The sequence below is a fragment of the Gymnoscopelus braueri genome (genome assembly GCF_963280865.1).
Source record: "Gymnoscopelus braueri genome assembly, chromosome: 17".
Classification (NCBI taxonomy): Eukaryota; Metazoa; Chordata; class Actinopteri; order Myctophiformes; family Myctophidae; genus Gymnoscopelus; species Gymnoscopelus braueri.
Genome location: NC_137617.1, coordinates 17367000 through 17386984, shown reverse-complemented (window position 1 = coordinate 17386984; position 19985 = coordinate 17367000). Strand labels below are relative to the sequence as shown.

The 19985-nt window shown below is 41.4% G+C and overlaps 1 protein-coding gene across 2 annotated transcripts in view; it reads left to right on the top strand.

Annotated features, from left to right (window-relative positions):
- The window catches only part of ipmkb (inositol polyphosphate multikinase b), a 28399-nt gene continuing 8414 nt past the window's right edge, over positions 1–19985 (top strand). The window contains exons 1-6 of one of the 2 annotated variants that reach the window (XM_080454557.1): positions 1–722; positions 859–1090; positions 8863–8948; positions 9712–9808; positions 12240–12412; positions 19462–19543. In XM_080454557.1, coding sequence (XP_080310683.1) covers positions 868–1090; positions 8863–8948; positions 9712–9808; positions 12240–12412; positions 19462–19543 — 661 coding nt within the window. In that variant the 5' untranslated portion in view covers positions 1–722; positions 859–867. Of the gene's footprint in view, positions 1091–8862; positions 8949–9711; positions 9809–12239; positions 12413–19461; positions 19544–19985 lie in introns of both variants that reach the window. The other variant, XM_080454556.1, reaches the window with a different exon arrangement.

Sequence of the window (19985 nt, the reverse complement as noted above, 5' to 3'; positions counted from 1 at the left end):
CTTGCGAGATCATGCATTTTAGAGCGACGATAACTAGAGGTTACGTATGTAACCCCAGGTTCTTTACCTTCGGAGTGATATACTCAGATGTGAGGATGACAAGACTGCCTGTCTAAAAGCGACGTTAAGGGTGATAGAATGCACAGGATCATCAGGAGATCGCTATCGAAACCCGGGACTAAATAGACTCTTGTTGTGGTTTCGGAGGGTAATCGTTTGCTGTCCTTTATCCCCCCCCCCCCCGCGGGCTCTGCAATTAAACCTGACTGGATATTATCTGGATATATCATCATCAACCCCCCCCTCTTGTCATCAACACCACCATTTATCCACAGAGAGAGAGAGAGGCAGAGAGAGAGAGCTTCAAACATACCGAGGAGTGTTTACGTCTCTCCTCCTAAGCGAGGAAGTGGGATGTGGCTAGAATGTATTTATGCTGCTGTTCAAGATATGAAAAGCATTGAATCAGCACTGCTTTGGGAGCATAGCTGCTTCATCACTGTGCTGCTTCACACTAGACACACCAGAGGCTCGTCGTCGCCCTCCTCCTCCTCCTCCTCCTCCTGCTCGGGTTGTTGTGGGTTCGGTTGCAGCGAGATCGAGTCCTGTCGCCGGGGTCGTCGGTCGGGGTTGAGCCGCCTGTCCTATGAGGGGTCCTCAACCTCACCACCACCTCACCACCGATTCATCAATTGTGCGGGGCTGCTATCTTCACTGGAGACGTAATAGCAATATGTGAATCTGTACATTAATCCACATCAATTATATATATATATTTTTTTTTTTTGTGGACTAGTTAAGTATACTTTTTTTTTAAGTATACTTAAGAGCTTATTTCTGTGAATGTCGTCAACTCAGCATCAAGTGATGATGGAGTCCTCTCTGGCACTGGGCAGACTGGAACTGACCCCCACCACTGTTGACCCGGTGGGGGTCAGCCTGGGGGTCAGCCGGCTCTCCTCCCCGCCGGCCAGCGAGAAGAACGGCCAGCCTCCTCCTCCTCCTCCTGCTCCTCCGGGGTCTCACCTGAACGGCTGCGTCCCGCTGTCTCACCAGGTGGCAGGTCACAAGTTTGGCGTGGATAAAGTAGGTGAGTCAGTTCACTGGATGTGGGACTTTGTCCCCCCCCGTTGATCTCCACCATTAACCCATTCAGACCTGAGGCTGATTGGGGGGGGGGGGGACTTATGTTGCTATAGTATCAGTGGTTCTCAAACTTTTTCATGTCAAGGACCCTAGTCTAAATGATATGCATTTGACCCCCATCGCAAAATATTTTGTTCCAGGGACCCCCAGAAGCAAAGATTTGAGTTACAAATGTTCACTTTAAAAATACATATTCAAAGGTTTGCACACATTTTCACGATTCTTCAAAAATAGCAGATGTACGGGCTTGTATATCTGCTATTTTTTAATAGCCAAAGAAATCTAAAACACCGGTGCTTTCCCGATCTGTATGCGTTAAGACCCTTAGGATGTAGAATGAGATCTCTTGTATGTAATTCGATTAATTCTCTCACTTATTATTAGTCGCTGACTCGCTGTCAGAATCGTAGTAAGAATTTCATTTGTGACTATGTTATGTACACTTAAACTCACAGCTACTGATGGATGCATTAACATTGAGTATTTCACTGTGTAACAGCAGTTGCACAACAGCACACACCTCTGTCAGTTTATCACTGATACAAATGGTTAAACATGCATACATTCACAGGAGACATGGTGATCAGTGACTCCACTGTGTGTTGAGCTGCTTGAATTGAGTGGATTATATAGTGATCAATCAGTAACTGATGTCAGGTTCAGTACAATCGCACCTGGATGAGTCATGGCAGGCACCAGCTGGTCAATGAGTTACTTGACTGAATTACAGGCCGCTGGAACACACACGTCTCTGTTTCTCACCAAGATGTACCCAGATCCATTGAGGTTTAAAACATGTTTTCAGAATGGTCTGTGTTTACTTGGGCCACCCTGTCAGATGGCACCCATATATTATTACTACTAGTTTTCTACCTTACAAGGTAGTTAACCTCATTCCCAAGGTGTCACTGTCGCAAGTGTAATTACTCCCTGATTACACACCAAGAATGACGAGAACACTAGTCAAATGCACTTCCTGGAATGATTGGAAATTCAGTATGAGGGGTCATCACCAAGAACCAGTTTTGAGGCCTCTATGTGACGAGTATGGCTCAATGGCTGGCAGGCCAAGACCTGTCCATCCACAACATTCTTTATGGCCTTCAGTTAGTAACAAGATATTCCATTTCTTCTTAAGGGCGGAATAAATATATCTATAAATTACTGTTTACAAGGCATTAGTAAATACAGCGATGACATATGCATGCCTTGTGTTTGCATACTGTACACAAAGCATATGAAACACAAGAATGTGATTCTGTGAGATCACACATACACAAAAGATTCTGGAACAGAATACACTATTTCAACTTATTTAAGACTTGTTCGTGTCCTTCCGCTCTCCTGTTTTTTCCTGTCCAACAAAGCAGCAGTGTCAGTGGAAGTAATCCATAAAGCCAATGCAACAGGAAATTATATGTAATATATTTAACGTGATGGACATTTTGGAATTCACGCCACGACTTATATGTTCTCCTTCACGGTGGACAAAACAAAAGAGTCAAATGGACCACTGAAGTTTAATCAACTAGGCAGGTAAAGATTGCAGTGATACAAAATTGAGGCCTAGCTACAGAGTAAAAACCTCAGTGTTTGAGTAATGAGTATACAAATGTAACCTGTTACAAATGGAAGAATTAACACAGAGGACTTTACTGTATGGAATATCCTTTCTACAAGCTGCTACAGTATAACCAACTGTAGTTGTAGAACCAGTATTGGAATCCTGTTTATCTCGTAATGCCTCTCTTTTACAATGACACCATGTTGTGTCCATAGCGCTGCTCACTCAGACCGTCCCACTGTCCCTTCGCTAGTTGTCATAACAATATGGGCCCTGAAGTGACCCAGAAAGCTTCATGGAGCTTTACTGTATCTGTGGGGTAGGTACCACATTACAAGGGCGCTACACTGTAATATCCAGAGTATTACTTTAAATCAGAGCATATCAAACTGAATCCAGTCTGTTTCTTTCGCTTAATGTTTTACACAAAACAGTGACACATTGAATTGCCTTTCCTTCAATGCCGTCAACGCACACACACCAGTCAGCCCCACCCCTTTGCTCCCATAGAATGGAAGTGAACGGGGAAGCAGACGCATACGTACAGTACGACGTGCATGTCTGACCGTGTGTGTCCTAAGGGTTAAAGAGATCTCTTAAGGAGGCTTGGTTTACTCAATTAACCCATTGAGGCCTGAGGTTCCGATTCTGCAAAATGTCCTAGGTTTTCTGAAAAACCTTATGTTACTATATAGATGGTTTTCAAACTTTTTCATGTCAAGGACCACACAAAATGATATGTATTTGGCCGCGGACCCCCATCTCAAAATATTTTGTTCCAGGGACCCCGAGAAGCAAAGATTTGAGTTAATGTTTGCTTTAAAAGAATATATATATATTCAAAGATTTGCGCACATTTTCACGATTTTTCAAAAATAGCAGATCTACAACCTCATAGCGCGGCACTCGGTGCCGCGCTATGAGCTTGTAGATCTGCTATTTTTGAATAGCCAATGTGTAAAATAATGCTTTTTTAGCTCAAATGAAAAAGTGACACAGATGCGTTCCGGGTCTTAATGGGTTAAAATCCCTCGGCTGAAAAATGTGTACAAACTTGTGAATTAGTTTATTATTAGCCTAGTTATATTATTTTTATCGCTTATTCAGTACTCTACTGAAGTGTGATTTAGCCCAACTATTGTAGTGGTTCCCCAACCTGCTCCTCAGGAACACCAGCTAGTACCTAGTTCATTGCTCTGTTATGCCAGGACATTAATTGCATTCCCCTGGTGTCCCAGGTGTAAGTCTTTAATTAGTAAGTATATACCAAGGACAGCATGTGAATGCAATTAACTTTCTGTTTGGATGGAACAACCAATAGTTCTTAGGGTTATTATGATCCTTTGAGAACCACTGCTCTACGACCCTCAAGTCGCATGCTAAAAGTTGTCAGGACAGTTTGACGAGGTCTGAATCCACAGTGGTGCACGGTCACAGGGAATATGTGTATTATTGTGTGCTTCGTGTTGCCTTTCAGCTGCTTATATGTGTTAAAGAGAGTTATGTTTGTAGGCTTCAGCGGAATGAAGGAAATCGCTACAATCGGCATGCAATTTGGAAAAAGCTGAGACCGATGTCGATTAGCTTGTCAGGTCTTCCTCAGTCATGCCTGATGAAGATCCCTGTCGGGAGTGAAATGTGTATTTTAGTCTGTTGAAACAGATGCTGATTGTGTGCAGGGTTAATTAATTTTGTGCTGATTTAACGCTGACCTGAACCTATGCTGGATTTGAATAGTTCTCTTTAACAGTGGAATGCATTGCATGCATTCTGGACACCTGTCTCCTCTTGTCTCAGACAGAGCTCTAGAGATCACCCAAACAGTGGGTCGGGACCCATATGTGGGTCACGGACCAATTTGTATGGGTCGTGAGTAAACACCCATTTATTTTTTGTTTCCTACATTTCGTTATCTTTTTTAAAAAAAACGTTTTTTTTAAAGATTTCATAAATATTTTTTTAAAAATCCATTAATTAGAGGGGGAAAATACTTTCAAGAAGTAGTGAAAATAGCAGATCTTCAAGCTTGTAGATCGGCTATTTTCACTAGTTTGGGTTCTCTTTCGGGCCTCGAGCTAAAAAGTTTGGGAACCATGCTCTAGAGATGCTAGGAGTGTAGCTTATATACTGTAGTGTCACTATTGCATTTATGTACATGCACACCAGTACCCTGATTACTGAGAGAAAATCAGCTTATGTCAATAATTATTTGGGATCTCGCTGTCTCTCATAATTATATTGAAGCATTTACATCATGCATAGGTAGTATTAGCCAATCTACAAGCTTACATCAACATGTCACTCACATCGCGACATGTTGTGAGCTTCTAGATTTGAAATGTTTTAAAATCTTGAAATTTCTATTTTATTTGAGAAAATATGCACCTATACAAAAACGGGTTAAGAGAGCCGAAAGAAAAATGTTGGACCAGGCAGTACCTTGTACGATATGCAGTTACAGCAACCTGCTGAAACACCAGAGTTACCTGATGATGTCTGACACAAAACTGTTGCAGTGTTACGGAATTGGATGTGCTGCTCCAAACCTCATTGACTGAATGACTGAGTCGAGCGCTTACTGACTGTTGGGTTGGCTAACTGACTGACCAACTGATTGCTTGGCTGACTGAACAGCTGAATGCTTGGCTGGTTGAAGACAAACCTGTCAGCTGGCTGACTAACAGAACCGGCATAACTGGAAGACAAACTTTCAGACATGTTACACCCTCTTAAAAATCTTGGAGAGTTTCTCTCCAGGTTTAAAAATCTAAGACCGGGTATGTTGCCTGTCTCCCCATCTCCATTTTCTCTAATTGACCAATGTGAATTCAATTGGAGACATACTGTAAATATGGCTAGCTTTTCACTCAATATTTTAACATTGCGCTTTGGAGAAAAGCACTATAATAAAATTCCCTGTTTACCACTTGCCATTTTACTGTAGTTTACTGACTGATTTATTGATTGAAATAATAATTGTAAACTACAGTACAACCTGAACCTGAGTACAAATGTACAGTCTGTTTCGCTGGCAACGCAGTTTGACAAATTATCCAATGAATAATGTATGTTATGGCTTCCCATTACATCTGGGATCAAATAGAGAAAAGTGGGTAAATTAATTGAAAAAGTAAAACAGAAAAAACGTTGAAGATATTTGTTTCCTGTCATTTGCATCGGACATTGTCTTCCTGTTGACTAATTGAATGAGTGACTGACACGTTTCTATACTGCAGCTTGATTACTAAACTGACTGGCTGTGTGTGTGTTTCAAGGAAGGAGAGAATGCTCAGGCTTAAGCTTAAAGGTCCTTGCACTCTGGGGGCGTTTATTCCGTGCAATTAATTCACATTTTTAATCTTTTTCGTACGACTGTGCCTCTCGCTCGACCGTGTTTCGTGGACGATAAAGCATAAAGGCGTCAGCCTGCAAATAACTTTGTGCAAAGCAGGACATTCAAGGAGAGCTGGATATATCTTACAGTATATCTGATTTAACAGTGCCAGGGGGCCTACTAGGTGTGCCAGAGATTATGGCTGTCAAGAGTTTCTGTTAATAAATAGACATAAACATAATTATTATATTTGTATCGAAAACAAAGCGCTTTGCATTAAAAATAATAATAAAAAAATTACAATGACAACAAGGCATGACGTATACAATATAAAGTGCAGTGTGAAATAAGATAAATTAAGGGTGTCAACCAAAATGCTGAAGAAAAGGCTTTTTGATGATTCAAGTCTGATAGCAACTCTCATTTAACACACAGAATAGGAACACTAACAACACATTTGTATTTACAGAAATGGCCTGTTGCGGTTAGTTACAGAATGGGAGGGTTACTTAGATTCTTACCTCGTGCTGCCACAATTTTGTACTGTTGGCTATTGAGTAACTCAACGCCTAAGGGCACCTTGAAAAAAGTTAGAGCATTGCTTGCTTATTTTTCTTGGCATTCGAACGGCAAACTTCTGATCACTTTGTCTGCTGTTTTCTGCATTTCAGGTTACCACCGCCTGAGCCTCTTCTGTGTGTTGATATATTGTGTGTGCAAACATGCTTGTGTGTGTGTGTGTGTGTGTGTGTGTGTGTGTGTGTGTGTGTGTGTGTGTGTGTGTGTGTGTGTGTGTGTGTGTGTGTGTGTGTGTGTGTGTGTGTGTGTGTGTGTGTGTGTGTGTGTGTGTGTGTGTGTGTGTGTGCGTGTGTGCGTGCGTGCGTGCGCGCGCGCGCGCGCGCGCGCTGTGTTTGTCTTAAAGACAATCTATGGAGCAGCCAAAGAGTAGACTAATCCTCACCCTCCCTGGTTAAATCCAGTCCATATTTAATCAGCCGTGGTCAGCCCATGATGATGTAACCAGGCGAAACACGCTTCTCCTTACAGCGTTTCTTCTATATGTATACGTACTTCTATACAGCACTAGCTGTAGGCTTAGTGCAAGGGATGGCAAGAGAGTGAATAATGAGGCTTCACATTGAGCTACAAGCCTTTTGCGTTAAAGCTCATTTGATGAGCACTGCCTGTGAAAAAGCGGGAAAAAAGGGAATATTTATAGAAATATTTTTCTTTTTTACATGATGACCCGTAATGCGAGCGCTGTACCAATTTGACCATCACACTGACAAAGCAAGAATGCTGATGGAATGGGAAAGCACCCTCTCCTTTTTGTAGATGTAAGGTTGCCAGTCAAATGACCCTTGTCTAATATTAAACAGAAAGGGACTGACCAGTGTGTCCATTTTATTAATGTGTTGACTAACACATTTGTAAGAGTTTGGCAAGTTTGTGTTTCTAATTAATTATAGCAAGTGTTTTCTTGTCCCACTGTAGCTTAAGGTGAAGTCACTCATGCTCATACTGCTGTACAGTAAATGGCCATTGATTTAATTGTTCACACCACTGGTTGATATTACATTTAAACTTAAGTGAAGAAGAGAGATTACGCTCTGGCTCTGGCTCTCTCTCTCTCTCTCTCTCTCTCTCTCTCTCTCTCTCTCTCTCTCTCTCTCTCTCTCTCTCTCTCTCTCTCTCTCTCTCTCTCTCTCGGTCTCGGCTGGCAATACACTGTATGATGGGCTTTAGGGCAAAAATGTGTCTTTGTAGCGTCCTACAAAGACACATTTTCTTTTCTTTTTTCGCCACTTGTTTGGTAAATGGCCGTACTGTACATGTACTGTTACACCCTACTTCCTATTGAACCAGTTGCAAAATGCCTCTTATTCACAGATGACAATTTGTTTTGTGTGTGTTGAGGGAATGGCTCTTAGCCTTCTTTCCACACTGCCACCCCCCACCCTGGATTTTATTGCTTGGTGGTTAAAGGTGTGGCCGGCGTGTAGTGTGTTTGAAAAATGACATTGTCTAGTCTTATTGCTTTACGTGAAACATTGCCTGAGCTGTGTTGTTGTGACAAATTTCACAATTGTAAATTCATCTTCTGTTTTTGAAAAGAGCCACTAAGCTCGAATCAATATTTTTTCATAGCATTATCTGTGTGTGTGTAAATAAATTAACTCAAATTATAGAAGTATACATTATAGAAATAATTTTAGATGATATTGCATTGTAACGAATGTGGGAAGTCACATGGCTTCACGAAGATGCAAACAAGCAGTAAAGTGAGCTTCTTATGGGGTAGAAATTGAAGTCCATAATTCATCACCGTACCAGGAAGCCTGCCAGAACTCTTCTTCCTGGCAGGGTGGATAATATGTTGGTTGCAGGTTTGTGCTTTCTGGGAGCTGAGATGCCATCCCAACTGTCACAGGACAGTCAGTGTGTCAATTCATATCAGACAGTGTTTGTGTATTAACCACTTTAACCCTGGTGTCGCAATTTTGGGTATGTCATTATAGGCAAAAATATAAAATTCAACACGTAGGTAGATTGGCTATTTATGAAGTATTGTAGAAAATGTTTGTGGTTGAGAGGTCAAATAGTTAAGTGGTTATTAACTGTTAAACCAGTGTCATCTCCAGGGAAACCATAACACCACAGTGTTGTTTACAAGTTCCCGTTTGTGTACATGCTGACCCATGCTGAGTCTACAAGGACAGTTCGTTAGTTTTTTTTTTTTCATGTACGAGCAGCACTCGACACTGTTCATGGCAGCAAATAAGGGCATAACATTTACCGTTTAGTTTTTTTGTTCCAGGTATTTTACAGCATCCGGACGGAACCGTTTTGAAACAGCTTCAGCCACCACCGAGAGGCCCGCGTGAGATGCAGTTTTATAGCATGGTAATGGAAAGAAAAGAAAAGAAAAGGAGAAAAAAAAGACACACAGATGCAGTTCTCAGAAACTTACAGAGCTGTTCAGTTACGTATGAACATGACAGTCCATTTTTTAATTTAAATTACAAAAATAACAGCGTACTGCAGGCCTACACATACAGTATACCGTGTGTGCATACGCTGAAACGAACAGACACACACACACACACACACACACACACACACACACACACACACACACACACACACACACACACACACACACACAGGGTGATGTATCTGTGATGTAGACTACTACTCAAGCATTGTTTGGTTTAGGGCTTAGAAAAGCTGTTAGCCTCAGCAGCTCTCATACACACAACAGTAAGTCACAGCATTATCTCTGTCTATCTCTCTGACCATTCCACTGGAATGCATTCTATATGTGGCCCAGGGCATGTATATTAAGACCGCAAATATGACTGTATATAAATGTACGCAACATCTAATAAATTGGTTTAGACTTGATAATTATAAATATTAAAAACATGCTACGCCACCAATGTGGTTCTGCTACAAGGATGTAGTTTGACATCATCATCAGTGATATTGTTAATGCAGTATTGGAAAACCAAGTGTGTGTGTGTGTGTGTGTGTGTGTGTGTGTGTGTGTGTGTGTGTGTGTGTGTGTGTGTGTGTGTGTGTGTGTGTGTGTGTGTGTGTGTGTGTGTGTGTGTGTGTGTGTGTGTGTGTGTGTGTGTGTGTGTGTGTGTGTGTGTGTGTTTTCTAGGTGTATGCGGAGGACTGCTGCGATCCATGTCTATTGGAACTCCAAAATTACCTGCCCACATATTACGGCACCTGGTCTTCTCCTGACAGCCCCAAAGGTAACAGAACCTTTTTCATTAGTTTGTGTGAATCTGTTTTTAGCCCCGCTAGCGGAGCTCTAGGGAAGACTGCTGCTGCGTTCGCACAAGCGGCAACAGAGCCACGAAGACGGCCTAACGTGGCCAGCTACTTTGCTGCAGAGTCACCATTTAAGTGTTGTTGCTCAAGCCGCACTGTATAAATAAAAAGGGAAGGGTTAAATAGCACAGGAAACTGGTTAATGGCAAGAATGAGTTTTTTCCTCCATTTACGGAGCAGTAATTGTGGGGAGAGAATGGGAGTTCAAATGGTGGAAAGAAATATGATTCATTGATGCTTCACTGCATCATTGGAGTGCTGAAAAAAGTTGAGACCAACTCAATTTCCATTTTGTGTCACGCCTGTCATTCATTGACAAGTGTTGAGTTTCACTTTGTAGCTTCATGTCGCTGGCTTGCATTGAAAATTAAGCAATAATAATTTTGTTGAATTTGCTGTTCTTCTAACGGCATCCCTTCACCAAATTTGTAGTTGGGTGTAAGTAGCAGCACAGACTCTAGGGACTCGTAGTGGGGCTTTTGACCTGGAACTCATCTGTGTCACTTTTTGATTTGAGCTAAACATTATTTTACACTTTGGCTATTCAAAAATAGCAGACATACAAGCTCATAGCGCGGCACCGAGTGCCGCGCTATAAGCTTGTAGACCTGCTATTTTTGAAAAATCGTGAAAATGTGTGCAAATCTTTGAATATATATTGTTTTAAAGCAAAAAAAAATTACTCAAATCTTTGCTTCTGGGGGGTCCCTGGAACAAAATATTTTGAGCTGGGGGTCGGCGGCCAAATACATATCATTTTGGGGGTCCTTGACATGAAAAAGATTGAGCACCACTGATATAGAAACATACGTTTTTCAGAATACTGTTGGGATTTAGGAGACATGTAGAATCGGCTTCAGGTCTTAATGGGTTAAACTCTTGGGGCCCTATGTTAACGGCGGAATTTTGCGCCACGGCGCATGGTCTTAACTTGCGCCTTGGCGGTGTGTCCATGCCAATTTTACTATCGACCGGAGGCATTTATGTGGCCACACAAAGTATTCACGCCTGCCGCAACACGTCCTTAATTAGTCATGGGCTGTGTTTTGGGCATTACATTAATTAAAACAATCAGATTGTCGGCTGCCAGCACCTTTGAGAACGATCTGCGTCCGGCGTGAGGCACAGTCCTATTTAGGTGGAGCTGCACAGAATGTTTTTCTAGTGACGAAACCAATGTTCTCTAGCATGAAGTGAAAGCATGCAAGCTTACCATCTATGGGAGCAGCATTAATTATGTATCGTAATGTAATGTAATGATGTCAGGAGACGCGGAGGCGAAACAAAAGCTCCCTCTGTGCTCACCAAAACATCGCATGGATACGAGAGGTGTCCAAAACGAACAACGAAAGGAGAGGTGTCAATGCGTCAGGGGGGGGGGGGGCGATACGGAATGAGCTTTGTGCTGGGCGCAATGTGGCACTGCAGCGCATTGCACAGGGTGGAAGATATGGCCCCTAGGTCTTGTGTGTATCTTTGGCTACTTATGTTCTTACTTTTCCTCTCTTTGACTTATAAACACACACAAACAGATGTTGTTTCTTTCAACATCCTGCAAACCCACAAGGCAAATGCTAAACTCTATAAATGTAACCAAATGGACCCTTACAGGTCCACTTGGTTACTCTCAGAGTAAAATGAGCACTCAGCATTTTGCAGAGTGACTATTACTACCTCTTTTTTTTGCTTTTTACCCCCTTTTCTCACCAATTTAGTCGTTATGCCAGTTGATTCCTCCCCCCACACACATTTCTGTGTTGTCACTGCTGTCGTATCCTACTGACTCACCTACCAGTGAGGAGCCCCAACCGGGAGGACGTAGAGCCTTCGTCCTTCTCCTCCCACCCAACACTCCCTTCTGACAGGTGCCGCCCCCAGCCCGTAGGATTACGTGCAGTGCCAATTATCACTCTCCCCGCCCCGGCTTCCCTCCCCCGAACACGGGCCAAATTGTGCTCGTGTAAGATGGGCGACAAAGCCGGATGCACCACGGTGGATTTGAACCCGCGGCATCCGTGGTGGTGGGCAGCTACTTTAGCACTGCGCCACCCGAGTGCCTTGTGTTAACCCTTTAAGACCTGAGGCGATTCTTAAAAAAATCTAAATCCTAACATTTTTTTTGAAAAAAAATATCAACTTTTTTTTTTCAAGATTTTTCAAAAATAGCAGATATACAAGCTCGTAGCGCGGCACTCGGTGCCGCGCTATGAGCTTGTATATCTGCTATTTTTGAATAGCCAAAGAAATCTAAAGTGACACAGATGCGTTCCAGGTCTTAAAGGGTTTAATGTACTAATGACACACAAAGGTGACATTTCTGACCAAGTCATTTTCATCTCTTCTCTGATTCAGACCTGTACCTGAAGCTAGAGGATGTAACGCGTCGATTCATCAAGCCGTGCATCATGGATGTCAAGCTGGGCCAGCGAAGCTACGACCCGTTCGCCTCGCAAGAGAAACGAGAACAGCAGATCAGAAAATACCCTCTGATGGAGGAAATAGGCTTCCTGGTTCTGGGCATGAGGGTGAGTGGGATATGTCCCTCGATTATTTGTGGAGATTGCTTTTGTCTTTCTTTTTTGGACAACTAACCAGGAAAGCCCTCTCTTACTTGAGGAAATAAGCCTTCTTTAAAGAGATGAAATGCCGATATTACCAATAACTGTGTGGTATAATGGTAGTGTGTACAAGATCATTGTACAATTAGAACACTTTTTTAATCACCTTATTTCACAATTTCACTAAAGGGCTGTTGCCACCGATGCACCACCATTTTTATAGGGATATCAGTGCAGTAGGCAACTGTTGACTAACATACCCCTCAGTTATTATCAGCAGCAGATGCAGAAACACCATGCTATTGACCAGTTACATACTATATCAGATCATCAAATAGTGCCTTATACCAAAGTATAACATTGAATTAATTGATAACAACCACCTGCTACCTGCGCTCACCACTAGGGAATAAAGCTTGCTTGCACGACAACAAACTATTCTAGCAATTATGCCCAGCTCCGTAAACTCAGAACTATGATTACACAACAGAAACCGCCTTTTCCCCGTGGTCAATTTTGAACCTTAAACTCCTCACGGAATAATAACCAAGATTAGAAAATACACTGGAGTACGAAAAATAGATGAAGCCAGTTGGTCTCCCTCGGCCTGACGGAGGATCTCACCGCTGGGTCGCCTTTTGCACAACAACAGGAACACAGGAAGCAAGGATTGGAGCACAAAATGTTCACTACACAATATAAAAGCCACTTTGCTACGGCCCTGCCTTCGTTCTGTAAATATCTGTCTAAAGAGGAACATACCAGGCGTTTTCAACAAATAAACTCCAGTCCTAATGGAAACTGAGCGAGAATTAAAACCATTCCACTCTCAGGCACAGTATTAGGCTGGCTATAATATGAGTAACATTACCACTGCAGAGCATTACACTACAAGTAAGACGCGGGAAGCGAACGCTTTCAACTTGCCATCCGGCCTGAAATATGCACAAATAACATGGAATTCTTAGAGATCCCAATAGCTGAACTTGTGTAGATGCTTTTAGATGTGTTATCTTTTACTGTAGCTGCGTGTGTGTGTGTGTGTGTGCGTGTGTGTGTGTGTGTGTGTGTGTGTGCGTGGGCAGTGCACACAATACTGCACACAGAGACGCAGAGAGACACACAAGCCGAGCACGGTTTCATAGTAAGCTCCACTTGCGCGGAGGCGTGCCTCCTTCCACTGCGTTTGCAATAAAGGATTGGTAATAAGGCTCATAAATTGCAAAGCGTGGTAGATTTTCTACAATCACACTAGTTGTTTTATGGCAATTGGTCATCACCATGGTCTATGATTGACTTTCCTAAATTGTTCAAGTACATCCATACTTTAACTTAGAGTAGGTCATCGTGCCATTCCACCTACACACCGAAAATAGCAGATGTACAAGCTTACAAGCTTGTAGATTGACTATTTTCGGTGTGCGATACCGGCGCACAAATAAGTGTAAATCACCCTTTACTTCTTTTCAAAAAACTTAATTAATTTCACCCAAAATCCTGTATTTTACATCTGTTGGCAGTATGTTATTAAGTAATATTTAACTATGTAATTATGCTCTAGCATTTCATTTCCGTTTTAAGCCATGATGATGGGAAATGAAAGGTCTTAGCTTTTAGTGGCTTGGTACACGCCTTGTCATGTAGGAAACAGTCTGCCTGGTCCTTTGCATGGGCATGGTTATGAAGTCTAGGTCTTTTAAGGACAATTTGTAGCTCTGATTTGACTCTTGTTGTGAAATAAGTCAATATAAAAGGCTACTGCAAAACACCGACATAGACAGGAACTAAGGCAGAGAAAAGATGGAGCGTGCTGGTAGCTGACCGGCTGGGCATTTTTCTACTATCAAAATGAAGTAAAACCTGTTTGTTTGTCTTGTTTTTCAAGAGGATTTTTTTTTTTAATTTAAAAAAAAGTATACAAAAAGAGTTTTGTGATTGAGGCCCATTGTTCTTTGGGAACTGATCAAGATGACTGAAAATTGCAGTACAGTACATTTCTTTCACATTTCTTTTTCAGTAATTGAAAAAAATGATTCCCTTTACCCTTTTATATATGAATTGCTCCATTGTAATGGATTGCATGGATTCTGCACAGCCCCAGAGAACATGTTTAACGTTACGAGTGCCTATTGTGAAACGTCACTGCTGAAAACATTAGTATGTTTAGGTTTAATTTATCATCTTGGGATATGTCATGCACAGATTGCACACATGCTAATGCTAAGCATTGTCCTGCTGTATCCAGCAGTGGTGGAAAGTAAAGTAACTAACTATGTACTCAAGTACTGTACTTAAGTACAAATTTGAGGAATTTTTACTTTACTGGATTATTTAAAAATGTCAGTACTTTTACTTATACTCCACTACATCTCAGAGGCAAATATTGTACTCTTTACTCCACTACACTTATTTGAAAACTTAAGTTACTTTGCAGATTTGCATTATTATTGCAAAATATGCGTTAACCACTTCATCCCTAAATACTTCGGCTATTTGAAAATAGCAGATCTACAAGCTCACAACGCGTCGCTTTGAACACCTGTGAAATAGGACATTCTGCATAATAACTTCTTTTACTTTTGGTATTTCAAGTACATTTTGATGCCAATATTTTTGTACTTTTACTCAAGTAGATTTTGACTTTTACTTGTAACAGAGTATTTCTATATTGCAGTATCGATACTTTTACTTAAGTAAAAAAAAGAGTACTTTTTCCACCACTGGTATCCAGTTACATGTATCTATGCCTGAAAGCAGTGGAGTACAACTTAATGGCTGGTACTGTGGGACACGGAGCAGCTGAGGTCGAGAACATTGCTCAGTAGCACATCAGTGATAGCTGTAAGGAGTACAATACTCCCACCTCTGACTCAAGCACTCCCAGCTGGCCTGGGGATTTCAACTGCCTTTGTTTTGGAAATAAAAGAAAAAATGTATACCATGTACAAAGAGAGAACATCCAAGATAGTGAGAATGACGGAGGAGGAAGAACGTTTTCTATTAGGACTAGAGCAAGGGTTCCCAAACCTTTTCAGGCCACGACCCCACAAAATGATAATTTCTTTAAACTGGGGACCCCCCACCCTGACCAGCACTTGGAATTGTATGAGTTGAGGCATTACATTTAGTTTGACTCGGTTCCACAGAAAGAAAATTGTGACTATTTTTTATGTAATATTTGACAATTTGGCCAAGGTCTTAAAAGTCACTAAAGTGTAACTTTAGAAATGTGCAGATACCCTGTATCAGGGCTTTCACAACTAGAGATTTTTACTGGTCGACTAATTTGACCCAGCGGTAGTCGACTAGTCGATGTTAACCTACCTATTTCTTTTTTCCAACCTACTTATTTCTTTTTTTGCCTTGGTTTTAATGCCATTACTATTATTATTATCCTCCTGCCTTTATTTTTATGCCGTTTTTAAGGGAAGCGTTTCTGGCACAGCAGCGTCTCCAAGGATCCTCAAAAGGGGGTTATTGCCCAATAATAGGCTATTATTGGGCAGACCCCCTTTTGATAAAAATAAAGGCAGGAGGATAATAATAATAGTAATGGCATTAAAACGATGCCAAAAAAATAAATACAAATTAAATCAACTATTCGACTAGTACCAACAAGGTCGACTAGTGGTTATACTAGTCGACTAGTTGGTGAAAGCCCTACCCTGTATACACGTATACTGTATGTTGGTTTGTTAACTGTTGAGTGAGAAAACAATGTTGCACACTATCATGTGGGAACCCCCCCAAAATAATTTGGAGACCCCCCTGGGGGTACCGACCCCCAGTTTGGGAACCCTTGCACTAGAGGACTAGGAGCGAGATGGAATCTGAGAAAGAAAGGGAGTACAAGAAAGCGATGATGTTGAAGAGGAGAGAGCTGTAGGGATCTTATCGGTATAGGGACGGAAGAGAGAAAGAATTTGGTATCACTTCCATCAGTTTCCATAACGCTCATCACCATCATCAACACTATCTCCCGCCTTCCTGCCCCGTCTCTCTCCCACAGGCAGCATGCAACACAGGGCGGTTTGATGGTCTGACTGCGTCTGATTTAGTAGATACTAGTATTTTATATATATATATATATATATATATATATATATATATATATATATATATATATATATATATATATATCAATTATATATATTGTGATAAATATCGTATTGTAGACTTGTTATTGTGATATCATATTGTGAGCTTTTGGTACCATGTGGCTAGTATCATAATATAAGTTAATATATTCACTTCAACATTCTTAGTTCATGCATGTTTTGAGGTTAATTACTAAGCTAGGGTCTAATGGACCATCCACAACGAGCACATTAACACCAATTAGGTGAGCATCCACACTGATGTTGTTATAGTTGTGGTGTGGACTCTGCCCTCCCTCCACTTGATTTAGAACCATTTTTAAAACCATATACAGTAGTTATAGTTGCTACGCTTGGTGTGGGCGGACGGCCCATAAAAAGGTTTGCCTCCGCTACTGTGTATGTGTTAGACATTTTCAGTGCAAGTAGAAACAGTGAGAGAAGGGGAATGCACGAATTATGACAAGGATGTATCAAGTGCTTTCTTGAAGAAGTCAGCAACGGGTCATCCTTTGTATACGGTAAGACAGAGCCTATTCCTCAAAGGCCCAAATGGTGTTTGTCTTACATCAGGCCCTGTTTAATGACAGTGACTGATTGGGTGCTTTGCGTCATGACTACAAGGTCCACACCTTCCGTAAACCCACTCGACTATGTGTATACCTATGCTTAAGTGCTGTGACATTCACCCGTAATGGTTCTCCTTGGAGCCGTTGCAAATTCTTCTGTAATTAGCCACTGGACTTTGGCTCCATCAGCTGTGGCGAGTAAAGACGTTATCTATCGTCATATATCTACATGCCACAGTACATACATACGCAAGCATGTTGTTGATACTAACTCAATCTGAGCTGTGCTTTCATCTGCTCCCCTAATTCATTAAGACCTGAGGCCGATTCTACTAATGCCTTCAAACGGATTTTTCCGAAATGTTCAAAAATAGCAGATGTACAAGTTCGCAGCGCGGCACGAAGCATAGCTATATTCTCTCAGTCCATGAAAATAAAAACCTTAGATCAAACCCTATTCGTTGTTTAGTGGCAAGCCCAGTATCTTCCCAAAAAAAAAACTTTCAACCTGGTGTCCCTATGTTGGACATGTCATTATAGGCAACATTTTTCAAAAATAGTGAAAATAGCAGATCTACAATCTAACAATGCATCGCAATGTGAGCTTGCAGATCGGCTATTTTAGATATTTGTGAATGAAGTACATATGGTTTAAGTGGTTAAGATTATTTTCGAGTCAGGTTTTTAGCTTTCACTCAGACAGGTGGCTGCCTCTGGTGATAAACCCGCCCCATATTTGCATACTGGGCCCTGATTGGTCCCTCACTACTTCGGGAGGGGAGTGAAATCCAATCACAACTGAGCGGCGCCAGACCAAATCTGCCGAGGGCAATTTTTTGGGGGCCAGGGGGTCTCTTATCTGGCTGGCACACAGCATGGAAAATGTCTCGTGCTTAAGCTTGTTTGTTTAGAGAGAGGAGACTCATTAGTGGTAATGACGTTCCTGATAGGGAGGTGATAAGAGAGAGAGAGAGAGAGAGAGAGAGAGAAGCCAAGGCATCAGAGACACATACTGTACTACCCACAGATGACATACTGTACACCCAAAAATTTGATGATAACATGACTAATAATAACAAAAAGTTCATATCTGCTGGGTGAAGTACAGCAATGTGCAAACACGGACGGACGGCGAGATTTCTGAGCTGTTGTGACAGGAAAAGGATGTCCCAATAGAATGCGACCCCTGTACAGAGTAGACCATCAATCATCTGTGTATTATCGCACTGTCTGCACCATACCGATCTTGGTACATACTGTAGACATACTGTACATACAAAGAGACCAGATACCTTTACACTTAGGTTTTGTAATATGCCAATTTAACTTTACCCCCATTTGATTGCAATAGAGCAGCCATATTATCACTTCCTTCACAGGTGTTACCAATGATACTAATAATAAAGGCTCTGTTCCATTTAGTGTAGCAGACTTTTCAATTTCCACTACCCCCGTAACTCTGAGAGTGTACAAATGGAACCAAATGGACCCTTGCAGGTCCATTTGGTTCCATTTGTACACTCTCAGAGTTACACACCCGTAAGGGGGGCATTTGGAAACCCCTTAAGAAACCATGAGGGTCCCTGGACCCAAATTTTAGACCCATTGGTGTAGCAGAGTGTTTCCAGTGAGCCAACATGCACACTATCAGCACCCTGACTCTGTTTGACCAGAATGGAACAGAGCCTTCATTAGTATCATTGGTGAATGTCTTCACAATATGGCTGCTGTGCATAGAGCCTATTGTGCAATGTAACAGCTCTGTTGTTACAAATGTCTGTATTCTAGTAGCACAAGGCCTATATCTTTAATTGTACATACATTATTAGTATTAATTTTGTCCACACAGAGAGAGAGAGAGAGATTTTATTGAGATATAGACTTTAGATAAACTTAGGGCAGAGAATGTGAAAACCCATGCTATGGTGTATGTTATTTCCCCACTAGATGGAGACATTGTTCCACACCCTGATATTTAATCTGTTTTTGACAGTTGACACTTGCAATCCTTAACATTGATTGATGATCCACAGTTGCAAAGTTACTCTGCTTTGCTGTTAAAGTTATTGTGGAACATGAGCATTAGCTAAATGACTCAAATGTAAACGCTTAAAAAGAGAGGGGATAGCTGTTCAGCCGAACGCAAATTAGCATTTACTATCATCATTTCTCTAAGTGGTGTTTGTTTTTTACTGGCTCCATCTCCAAGTTATCCTTTCACAGGCACGCACACACACACACACACACGCGCGCACGTGCACGCACGCAGAGAGGAACAATGATATGTACTGTGTGTTATTGATGTGTGTGATTGGTGTGTTATTTTCATTGATAATGTATTGTTTTTCAGGTATACAAGGTGTGCAGTGACAGTTTTGACTCCTATGATCAGCACTATGGAAGAGGACTAGTTCAAGACACTATTAAAGACGGTATGTATAACTCTGTGCGTGTGTGTGCGTGTGCACACATGCTTCAAACTCTCTCCAGGTGCTATGCCAGTGTGTGAGTGATGAGTTGGATACAATGTGACGTCTACCACCAGAATATAATAATGAATATGAATATCATTCATGGCAAATAGTGATGTTCTTTTAATTGCAGATTACTATGTGGACATTTTAACTACAAACTGTCAAATAACAAACATTTTAGATAAACAAAAATATGTTTACTGGAGAACATCAAACCGTGGACAGTCACAGTACATGCTGAAATCAGCACATTCACATTGCAAGTCTAAAGATAGGCCTAAAAATGTAACTTATCAGACATGCACTTCTTTTCACCTGTTCACATGTTCCGAGTCCATTTCTAGGAAACTATATATTTTTTAATAGTGTCATTGTATTATTATGAAATATTTACTGTTTT